Raw genomic sequence first — 12225 nt, 5'->3', positions numbered from 1 at the left:
CTGTGCTAGAATGAAAATGAGAAAAGCTTACCTATCTTTATCCATCACTGCCTTTCTCTCCAAGTTATAAATAACTTCACTATGCATCAACTCCTGATTCTTTAACTTTTCTTCAAGTGCAGCAAACTTTGCCATCAGATCCTCCTTTTGAACTCGAAACTCCTCAAGGGCATCCAGCTTTCCGGCTGTAAAACAGGAGTGGAAAAGAACAGAATGGTAACCTTCCATCAAGTTTATATCATGAGCTAGGATAGTGGCACATCTGCTGTGACAGTCTTCAACACAAACTTGTATTCAGTAGTTGTGTTTCTCCATCCCCTTTGCCACTCTCATGGCTTTGCAGGATTTCTCTACAACATATAGGGAAATCACAACACTGGTCCCTCCCATCTGCTCTTAGACACCAAGAGTTGGCTTCAATGGAGGCTGTGGAGCCTCAGCTGCCAGAGGAAAAATCATGGAGATGCCGGCGTTGGATTGGGGTAGGCACAGTAAGAAGTCTCACAACATCAGGTTAATGTCCAACAGGTTTGTTTGGTAGCACGAGCTTTTGGGAGCACTGAAGTAGGGGCAGTTGGACTTTAACCTGGTGTTGTGAGACTTCTTACTGAGGAAGAATCAACAGGGATCACCCCCCCACCCATTTTCCACTCTCTCCTTTCCTTCTCTACAAACGGTATGCTTTGTCTATATAGCATGTAAGAAACAATACTTTTCACTGTATACATGTAACAATAATAAATCAAATTAAGATGTGTAGGTTAGGTGGACTGGCCACGGCAAATGCAAGGGGTTACAGGGATAGGACGGGGGGCTGGGTAAGCTGCTCTTTTGGAGAGTCAGTGCAGACTTGATGGGCCGTATAGCCATCTTCTGCACTGTAGGGATTCAATGGTTCAATGTGGATCCCAGGCTACAGGTGAGTGATGATGAAATGAGGGTCACGGGAGAAGGGTCCAGCTGCAAGGGCAGGGGGTATTTCTCAGCAGCCTCCACCTTTCTTGATGCCCAGTCCCTTGATCAGGAACTGAGGGTCTTTGAAAAAAAAAACCCATTCTTCCACCAAGCAAGCCCACACAAGTTTACCTTACATGCTCTCTGCAAGATGAATGTTGGCAAAGCAAGGCCCTTAAGAGGTCTTTGCACCACAGACTTGACACGGCTGGCAGCTGGGTCCCCAACTACCAACCTCTCTCCTGATTAAATAGCAACCCCCCCCCCCACCCCACAACCAAATTTGTCGAGGAATAGGGCACGAGATTCTACCCAGCATTCAGGTCGATGACCTTTGATTAGAACTGGAAAAGTCACAGATGTATTACACGAATACAGAGGCAGGGAATGAGGGCTGAGAGCAAGGAGCAAGGAAAGGTCTGTGTGGGGTTCAATTATGCCCAGTTAAAAGGCTTCATTTTAAGGTATTTCTGTCTATATAACTAATTATGCTAAGCTTTAAAGCTAACTTAACCACATTTTGAAGCTTGGAATTCTGGATTTAGCGTACAATGAAAGATAAACAGGCTTTCTCATAAGGTAAATAGGAACTTTCATGGTCACAGCTGGTAATTCTTTACGTGTAGTTGAAGATTGCTTGTACCCAGCTCTTTAACGACACAGATAAGTTTGACCACCTTTTACAGATGCACCATAGAAAGCATTTTTTCTGGCTGTGTCACATCTTGGTATGACTCCTGCTCTCCTCAAGACCGCAAGGAACCATAAAAGGTTGTGAGTGTAGCCTAATCCATCACGCAAACCACCCTCCCATCCATTGATTCTGTCTATACTTTCCGCTGCCTCGGCAAAGCAGTCAGTATAATTAACGACCCCATGCACCCTGGACATTCTCTCTTCTGCCTTTTTTTTGTTTATATATCCAATTCAATCCAATCAAAGTCCAATTCAAAGTCTCAACAACTGAGACATTCCAGATCCAAGCTGACAAGACAGGCTTACCACTTCCTGAATTGAGCTTGATCTACACGATAGATGTAGACAGTAGGGGATGTAGACAGACGGTAGACAGAGGGGAACCGGTGGATGTGGTGTTTCTCGATTTTCAAAAGGCGTTTGATAAGGTGCCGCACAAAAGGTTGCTTCAGAAGGTTAGGGGGCATGGAGTTGGGGGTAAGGTGTTAGCGTGGATAGAGGACTGGTTGTCTAATAGGAGACAGAGAGTTGGTATCAATGGGTGCTATTCTGATTGGCGGTTGGTGACTAGTGGAGTGCCGCAGGGATCGGTGCTGGGGCCTCAACTATTTACCATTTATATAGATGATCTGGAGGAGGGGGCTGAGTGCAGGGTGTCAAAATTTGCTGATGACACGAAGATAAGTGGAAAAGCAAATTGTGCGGAGGGTGTGGAAAGTCTGCAGAGGGATCTAGATAGGCTGAGCAAGTGGGCAAGGACCTGGCAGATGGAGTACAATGTTAGCAAGTGTGAGGTTATCCACTTTGGCAGGAATAATAGTAGGAGGGATTACTATTTAAAGGGCGAAAAGCTGCAGCATGCTACAGTGCAGAGGGGCCTGGGGGTCCTTGTGCATGAGTCGCAAAAACCCAGCCTGCAGGTGCAGCAGGTGATCAAGAAGGCGAATGGGATGCTGGCCTTTATAGCGAGGGGGATAGAATATAAAAGCAGGGAGGTCTTGCTGCAACTGCACAACGCACTGGTGAGGCCGCAGCTGGAGTACTGTGTGCAGTTTTGATCGCTGCACTTGCACAAGGATATTTTGGCTTTGGAGGGAGTGCAGAGGAGGTTCACTAGGCTGATACCGGAGATGAGGGGGTTGGGCTATGAAGAGAGGTTGAATAGGCTGGGTCTGTACTCATTGGAGTTTAGAAGGATGAGGGGGGATCTTATGGAGACGTATAAGATAATGAAGGGGATGGATAGGGTAGAGGTACAGAGATTCTTCCTGCTCAGAAGGGACAGCAGGACTAGAGGGCACAGCCTCAAGATAAGAGGGGGGGGGAAGTTTAGAACGGAGTTGAGGAGGAACTTCTTCACTCAAAGGGTGGTGAATCTCTGGAATTCTCTGCCCGTTGAAGTGGTGGAGGCTACCTCGCTAAATATATTTAAAATACAAGTAGATAGGTTTTTGGTAGGCAAGGGAATTAAGGGTTATGGGGAGAAAGCAGGAAAGTGGAACTGAGCCACTTCAGATCAGCCATGATCTTATTGAATGGCGGGGCAGGCTCGAAGGGCTAGATGGCCTACTCCTGCTCCTATTTCTTATGTTCTTTTCTTATGTTCTTATGATCCAAGCTGATTGGAGCAGACATTGCACCTCCTCCAAGGCTTGATCTCATTTGCATCTTAGCCAAAAGGCCAAGATGCCACTTTAAAAAATTGCTTCAAATGAAGCCTCAGTGTAACCTCATGATTTCGACCAAGTGCAGCACATTGATACTACACTTGATCTTAGCCAAAAGACTGGGAAAAAAGTCTGAGGTCACGTGCCAACCGACTCAAGAACAGCTTCTTCCCTGCTGCTGTCAGACTTTTGAATGGACTTACCTTGCATTAAGTTGATCTTTTTCTACACCCTAGCTATGACTGTAACACTACATTCTGTGTCCTCTCCTTTCCTTCTCTATGAGCGGAATGCTTTGTCTGTATTGCGCACAAGAAACAATACTTTTCACTGTATGTTAATACATGTGACAATAATAAATCAAATCAAAAAGTATTTAGTTATATTGTGGACACAAATCAATGTTTAGTTAGTTTGATCTTTACTATGCTTTGAGTTTCTTTTTGACCAGCACAACGCTGGCTGGCTTTTGCTGCTTTCTCTATTTCTTTCTCTCTCTTAAGTATTCCTTATTTCGCTTTCTGTAAAATGCTAATTATAAGGACGCTTAATAAAGAAGTTTACACTTCGAACCAGTTGTGCCAATGTCTATTCTAAAGGAATGAACGGATCCTACAGTCTGTGATTGGGTAGAAGACAGGGGTGACGGTGTAGGACAATGGGAATGGTAAAGGGACAAGTAATGTAATAAGAGCCAAGGTGCAAATGGCAAAACAGAATCATTGTAACAATAGCTGCTGTGTGAAGCAACAGAAGCAGAGATTATAATCTGAAATTACTGAATTGAAAAGTGGACTCTGTGGAGCCACAGAGAGCATAACTTAAATATGTGGTCCTGTTCCTTGTGCTTCTGTTGAATTTTATTAGAACGGTCCAGCAGATCGAAGGCCAAAGTTGGGTGGAGAATTAAAATGGCATGTTTAAAATGTAACCTTTAACCTGTGCTTAACCCTCTCTCCACTCACATTGTCTGCACCTGTAAGGACTTGATTACCTGTTAAGACTCGCATTCCAACCATTACCTCGTAATTGAATTTGTGTCTATATACATGCCCTGTTTGTGAACCCAACCCTTCACTCACCTGATGAAAGGGCAGCGCCTCGGTAGCTCGTGCTACCAAATAAACCTGTTGGACATTAACCTGGTGTTGTGAGACTTCTTACTGTTCCTACCCTAGTCTAATGCCTGCAACTTCACATCATTAAAACGTAATGTGAGAAAAACTCTTTTCACACAAGTGGTTTGGATCTGGAATGTACTAACCTGGGAGTGTGGTGGAGGCAGGTTCAATTAAGGCCTTAAAGAGGGCATGTGACGATTACGTGAATAAAAATAATATGCAGGGGTACAGGAGAAAGGCAGGGGAATGACGATAACCCATCATTGGAGAACTGGTGCAGGTACGATGGGCCATACAGTCTTTTCCTGGGCTGTAACAATTCTGTGACTCTGGTAAGCAATTAGCAGCTCAAGGGCACACATACATTGAATGGAGCTGTTTTGCAAACCAATCATCCAATCTTTGGTTGATTTCCCCAGAGGAGACCACATTGTGAACAGTAAGTACTGTGTCCTCAGTTGAAAGAATTACAAATAAATTTCTCGGGGTTGTGTCCTCAGCCCAACCATCTCTAACTACTTCATCATGAGGTCAGGAATGGAGATGTTTGCTGATGATTGCACAACGCTCAGTACCATTCGTGACTCCTCAGGTACTGAAGCAGTCCATGTCCAAATGTAACATATCCTGGACAATATTCAGGCTTGGGCTGACAGGTGGCAAGTGACATTTGCACCTTACAAATGCCAGGCAATGACCATCTGCAACAGGAGCAAATCTAATCATCGTGTCTCAATGGCATTACCATTGTTGAATCCTTCACTGTCAACATCCAGGGGTTACCATCGATCAGAAACTGGACTAACCGTATAAACGCCAAGGCTACAAATCAGAAGCTGGGAGTCCTATGGTGAGTAACACACTTCGTAACTCCCCAAAACTTGTCCACCATTTACAAGGCATAAGTCAGGAGTGTGATGAAATACTCTTCTCCCCAATTGCCTGGATAAGTACAGTTCCAACAACACCCAAGAAGTTTGATAACATAGAAAGCATCCTTTCTGGAAGTATCACAGCTTGGTATGGCTCCTGCTCTGTCCAAGACTTGGAAATATCTCGCTGTTTCTTCACGATCGCTGGATCAAAAATCCTGGCACTCCCTCCCTAACAGCACTCTGGGTGTATCTACACCACATAGACTGCAGAGGCTCAAGAATGCTGCTCTCCATCACCTTCTTGAAAGCAACTAGGGATGGGCAATAAATGTTGACCTAGTCAGTGACACCCACATCCCATGAATGAATAAAAAAAATGTAGGAGTGAATGGAGTCCTGTACATTGAGAAGAGCAGGTAAAAGGGTTTGCTGGGGATTGAAGAGTGAGTGAGTGTGTCAGGGAGGTAATAGTCCCTTTGGAATGCTGAAAGGAAAATAGAGCGGAAGATGTGCCTAGTGTGGCATCACACTGGAGATGGTGGAAGTGGCGGAGAATGATCTGTTGAATTTTGAATATAAAGTTTATTTATTAGTCACAAATAGGCTTACATTAACAATGCAATGAAGTTACTGTGAAAATACGCTAGTCATCACACTCCGGCGCCTGTTCGGGTACGCTGAGGAAGAATTTAGCGTGGCCAATGCACCTAACCAGCACGTCTTTCGGACTGTGGGAGGAAACCGGAGCACCCAGAGGAAACCCTTGCAGACACGGGGAGAATGAGCAAACTCCACACAGACAGTGACCCAAGGTGGGAATCGAACCTGGGCCCCTGGCACTGTGAGGCAGCAGTGCTAACCATTGTGCCACCCCAGCTTCTAGCTTCACATTTAAAAACTGGCAATGTAAAATTGATTACCTACTATTGTCTGTTAATGCAACTAAAGTTAACTCTGAAAATTTCCAATATTATTACTTTTCGTTCTAGATATACAAACAAAATGAACAAAAATCTCTCATCCTCTGCACCTAAAATCATATTGTCAGACGTGAGTTGATCCTTTGTTTCCTGAAACTCTTGGTGTAAATTTGTCAGCTGAGTTTCGTAGGCATCCTTCTCATTGTCCTTGGCTTGTTTCAAATCAATGAACTTGTCGTTCAGATCAGCAATCTCATCAATTTTCTGATTCAGTCCCTTCTTCAGATAGGTGATAACATCGTGCAAATCTCTGCTAAGCTGCTCCTGCTTTTCATCGGTGTCATTTTTTGTTACCTCCAGTTCATCCACTTTTTCCTGGTACCTTAACAGCATTATATATCGATTAGAATCGGTGCAGAGAATAGTGACAATATTTCCTGCAAATCCTTACAGCATTTATTTATAGAATTTATAGAATATTTGAAGACTGTGCTACTTTCTGACATTGTAGTCTGGACCATTACGCAAGAAGTGTGTGGTAATTAAGTCCTAGATCAACCAATCAACTAGAGAACAGCTTCTTCCCTGCTGCCATCAGACTTTTGAGTGGACCTACCATATGGGATCACAGATTCCTACAGTGCAGAAGGAGGCCATTCAGCCCATCAAGTCTGCACTGACAATGATCCCACGTAGGCCCTATCTTTGTAACCCCACATATTTACCCTGCTAATCCCCCAAAACTAACAGGCAATTTAGCATGGCCAACATGCCTAACCTGCACATCTTTGGACTGTGGGAGGAAACCAGAGGGCTTGGAGGAAACCCCCGCAGACATGGGGAGAACATGCAAATTCCATGCAGACAGTTACCCAAGCTGGGAATCGACCCAGATTCCTGGCACTGTGAGGCAGCTAACCACCGTGCCATCCCTTAAGCTGATCTTTGCGTACACCCTAGCTTTTAACTGCAACACTATATTCTGCACCTTCTACTTTCCTTCTCCTCTATGAATGGTATGCTTTGTCTGTACAGCACACAAGAAACAATACTTCTCATTGTTGTCCACTACATGTGACAGTAATGAATCAAACTGAAAAAATCAAATTGCACCATTCACATCCTGCAGATTAGGTGCTGACAGAAGTAAGTACAATTAAACTCTCTTCAATCCCCCCTCTTCCTTTATCTAGATTCATACAGAGCCACTGTTCCATTGGACACTTGTACTTTGCTCCAGTAACCACTGAGCTCAGACAAGGGGACATAGGTTCAAGGTGAGAGGGAGAAAGTTTAAGGGAATTGTGAGGCAGTGGGGGGGAAGGCAGGGTAGTTTTTTATACAGGGAATAATGGGTGCCTGGAACGCACTATCAGAGGTGGTGGTGGATGCAGGCACATTAGCAACATTTAAGAGGCATCTGCATGGGTACATGAATAGAGGGATTTGGACCGAGTAAGGGTAGAAGGTTATTTTTTAAGTTTAGTTAGGGCAGCATGGGCTTGGTGGGCCGAAGGGCCTGTTCCTGTGCTGTACTGCTCTTTGTTCTTTATTAATTGACAGCAGGAAATTGGCATTAGGAAGCATTACAGGCAATATCTTCACATGCGACATCTACAAATTCTATTCAAACTCCAGGCAAGTTTCCAATCCCAAATTCACTTTGCCACAATTGCAGCTACATTCTCAGTAACACAACCCCCTCCATCTTACTTCAGCCCATCCAGACTTTTGTTGTTCTCAGACTGGACCAATCCAACGCTTTTCAGGGCAGGTTTCCATTCTCCACCTTCAGTGGACTCAAAACTCTGCTGTCGGTGTGCTATCTCACACAAGGTTCAGCTCCACCAAGTGCCAATACTGTTCTGGGTAATATTATACCAACATTAAATTTAAAGCTGTGATCCATCCCTGCGCGGTCTCGCTCCTTTCTATCTCTTTCAACCTGTCTCTTCAAACCTGCACACTGTTCCTCTCACTCTCTTCTCTTACACAAAGCCCCCTAACCTTTGGGACCCAGGTTCGATTCATGGCTTGGGTCACTGCCTGTGCGGAATCCACACAGTTCACTCCGTGTCTGTGCGGGTTTCCTCCCGCAATCCGAAAGACACGCTGGTTAGGTGCACTGGCCATGCTAAATTCTCCCTCAGTGTAACCGAACAGGAGCAGAGTGTGGCGACTGGGGGATTTTCACAGCAACTTCATTGCAGGGTTAATGTAAGCCTATTTGTGGCTAATAAATAAACTTTAAATGAAGGCCACATCTTGAAGTCGCTCCCTAAACCTTGCCAGTTTCCTCACTCCCTTCACGACCCACTTTGATCTCTTTGACCAAGCTTTCGCTCATCCTTCCTAACATCTCCTCTGTTCTAGCAGCCTTTCTTACCCCTTAAACCCGTGTGCAACATTTTCCTGCATTAAAGGCATTACACAAATAAAAACTGTTATGGTTTATGACACAACATAATTTTGCTGTAATACATTCCTGATGCAGTACAATGATTCTATTTTCGCTACAATTACTATTCTGTACACAAAGTAACACTTGGAAAAGAAGATCATAGAATCCCTTCAGTGCAGGAGGCCATTCAGCCCATCGAGCCTGCACCGACCACAATCCCACCCAGGCCTTATCCTCATAACCGCATGTACACGAAGGGACAATTTAGCATGACCAAATCAACCCACCCAGCACGTCTTTCGGACTGTGGGAGGAAACCGGAGCACCTGAAGGAAGCCCACGCAGACATGGGGAGAACATGCAAACGGACAGTGGCACCAAAGCCAGAATTGAACCTGGGTCCCTGGCGCTGCGAGGCAACAGTGCTAACCACTGCACCACCGTGCCATCTTGTTGTAATGTGCAATCCTGACATTATTTCCATTTGTCCTTTCAATGTAATACATATTTATCATTTTACTCAATATTTTCCATATACACTGAGGTATAGTTGTTAAAGTGCTGCTATTTACTGCTTTATTATAATACATTTGGTATTGTGTTACACTTGCTGCATTACTTCCTTATAAAACATATTTATACTTTTACTGTAAATAACAAACCGTATTTAGAAAACGTCTTTAATGTATTTAAACATTCCAATTCTCCAGAGCATTATAAAATATTTTAGCAACACGCTACATAAGAAGATATATGGGCAGATGACCCAAAACTTGGTCTAAGAGATAGTTTTTAAGGAATGTCTTTCGGGAGGAAGGTAGGTAGGTAGAGTGGTTTTGGAAGGGAGTTCAGGGTTTAGGTATCTGAAGGGTGGGGGATTAAAATTAGTTTGTGATGGGAAACAATGGCAAGCACATCCTTCTTTCCGATATTTATTTGAAGGGAGCAAGAAGCGGCAATTCTCTGTAATAAGTGGACAAATAAGAACAGAGCCAGGCTAGTGCATCCCATCCAGCCAGCTGACAGTGCAAGAGGCATCAACAGGTGACAGTACAGACATAGGCTGCATGCTGATCAAAAAGGGACAGTTTACCTTTGTCATTCTCAGAATGCCATTTATAAGTTTTAAAATTCTAAGTTTTAAAATTTCAAAGTTTTTAAAGTTTTAAAATTGCCTCTTACTGTCAGGATAAATGCATGGGGATAGAGCCTGGGTGGGATTACGGTCAGTGCAAACTCAATGGGCCAAACGGCCTCCTTCTGCACTGTAGAATTCTATGATTTTCTGAGATGCAAACATTGCTAACAGGGTCAGTACCGATTGGCCATCCCTTGGCATAGAATCCCTACAGTGCAGAAGGAGGCCATTCAGCCCATCAAGTCTGCACTGACCCTCTGACAGAGTGTCTTAATCAGGCCCTGTCCTCTGCCCTAACGCCATACATTTACCATGGCTAATCCATTTAACCTATGCATCTTGGGACACTAAGGGGCAATTTAGCATGGCCAATCCACCTAACCTGCACATCTTTCAGATGGTGGCAGGAAACCGGAGCACCCAGAGGATACCCACGCAGACACAGGGAAAAAGTTCAAACTCCACACAGTCAGTCATCCAAGACCGGAATCGAATCTGGATCCCTGGTGCTGAGAGGCAGCAGTGCTAACAACCACTGTGCCGCCCCTTGAGAAAGTGGCAGTGAGCCCTCTTCTTAAATACAACTCGCTACCTTTCTATGTCATTTCAGAGAAGCATTAAGAGTTAACCATACTACTGTGGGACTGGAGTCACATGTATGCCCACACTGGATAAGCTCAGCAGCCTTCCTTCCCTGAAGAACATTAGTGAACCAGATGGTATTTTTGCATGGTCATGGTCATTACTACTGAAGCTAGCTCTATATTCTAGATTTTATGAATTGAATTCAATTCAATTCTATCATCTGCTAGGGAGTGAGTTGAACTCAAATCCACAGAACATTAGCCTGGCTCTCTGGCTCACTTGCCCACTCTCGTTACCAGTGGGCACTGTCGCTCCCGAAAGTAGACATGGGGGCTGAAGTAAAGATGGGCATGGATTTGGGAAGTCACAAACACTGTGGGGAGGAATGGGGGAGCTGGGTACCATGTTGGGGGGGGTGTGATGGGGTTACCTTGTGGAGGAGATGCCAATAATATAAGACTGAGCTCAGAGAATTATGATCACTGGGAGAGGCCAGAGAACGGGAGGTGAGTGAGGCAAAGATACTGAGTATAGGGTGATAGAGAGTGAAGGGAATGTTGTAGATTCATCAAGGCTCTGTCAGACAAAGTGTGCAGTGGGGCTGACAGACCATCCCCTGGGGCAAACAGGCAGCTCCCTGGGGCAGACAGTCAATCCCCTGGTCCAGACTAGACGGTACCCTGGGTTGACAGACCATGTCCTGGGGCAGACAGACAGACAGACAGTCCCCTGGGGGCAGACAGCTCCCCCACACCCACCTGGCCACCTCGGTTTCCAGGTCTTTGATCTGGATCATGAACAGCTCCCGCTCCGTGGCAGTCAGCGGTTCCAGCTTCTCCTCGAACGGGACCAGGTCTTTCTTTTTGGGCGGCATGTTCGCTTTGCTTCCCTCCCCGCCGCGCTCTGCTCGCCGATACCGGCCTGTTGCTAGGAGCCGCCACCTCCCTAGCAACCGGATTATCCCGGTGCATGCGCGCGGAGGGGCGTGGCCTGGAAAGGGGGCGCGGCCAGGGCCAAGGGGCGTGGTTAAGAGCGAAAGGGGGTGGCCTGGGGCAGGGGGCGCGGCCTGGGGGGGGGGCGTGGTCTGGCGCGAGGGGTGTGGCCCGAGGCAGGGGGCGTGGCATGGGATGGGGCGCGGCCGGGAGCGAGAGGCGCGGTCTGGCCCAGTGGGCGTGGCAGGGAGCGAGACGCGTGGCCGGATACTGGGTGCGAGGCTCGGAACGAGAGGCGTGGTCTGGTCCAGGGGGCGTGGAAGTGAGCGAGAGGTGTGGTCATGTACAGGGGGCGTGGCGGGGAGTGAGGGGTGTGGTCATCATACTGTAAGCACGTGCCTTGTGCAGCAGACTTGTTGCAAAGTGTGAAGTTCTCTTCAGCTGCAGATACAATAGATGTGGTTGGGTTTTTTGTGTTTCTTTGTTAAGAATAGACAATATTTATACAAGAATGCATTTTCTGCTCCTTCATGAAGTGGCTGAATAACAAATTACTGTTTTACCCTGGTAATATATTACAGACCAAGTCCAACATGCCCTTTCCAGAGCCATTGAATTTTACAGCACAGAAAGGTGCCATTTGGACCATCGTGCCTGCGCTAGACAGCAAGCACTGACCATAGCACAGTAGGCACGTTGGTACAGTTGGCTGCAGCTATCACTGGTCTGAGTGGGCAATGCCAAGTATGGAACTAAGCCACCCACATCAGGATGATGCCAAACTGAACTGCCCATTCCTGTGGCATGAGGGTGGCACAGTGGTTAGCACTGCTGCCTCACAACGCCCAGGGATCCAGGTTCAATCCGGGCCTTGGGTGACTGTATGGAGTTTTCACTTCCTCCCCTTGTCTGATTTATAGAATCCCTACAGGGCAG

The 12225-nt window shown here is 46.0% G+C and overlaps 1 protein-coding gene across 1 annotated transcript in view; it reads right to left on the bottom strand.

Annotated features, from left to right (window-relative positions):
* The window catches only part of cfap157 (cilia and flagella associated protein 157), a 36740-nt gene extending 25413 nt beyond the window's left edge, over positions 1 to 11327 (bottom strand). The window contains exons 1-3 of the mRNA XM_080212500.1: positions 11116 to 11327; positions 6344 to 6615; positions 32 to 185 (exon numbers count right to left, since the gene is read on the bottom strand). Coding sequence (XP_080068626.1) covers positions 32 to 185; positions 6344 to 6615; positions 11116 to 11231 — 542 coding nt within the window. The 5' untranslated portion in view covers positions 11232 to 11327. The remainder of the gene's footprint in view (positions 1 to 31; positions 186 to 6343; positions 6616 to 11115) is intronic.
* Between the last annotated feature and the right edge of the window lie 898 nt (positions 11328 to 12225).

The sequence above is a fragment of the Carcharhinus amblyrhynchos genome, chromosome 25 (genome assembly GCF_965287045.1).
Source record: "Carcharhinus amblyrhynchos chromosome 25, sCarAmb.v2.hapA, whole genome shotgun sequence".
Taxonomy (NCBI): domain Eukaryota; kingdom Metazoa; phylum Chordata; class Chondrichthyes; order Carcharhiniformes; family Carcharhinidae; genus Carcharhinus; species Carcharhinus amblyrhynchos.
This window is presented reverse-complemented; position numbering and strand designations above follow the sequence as displayed.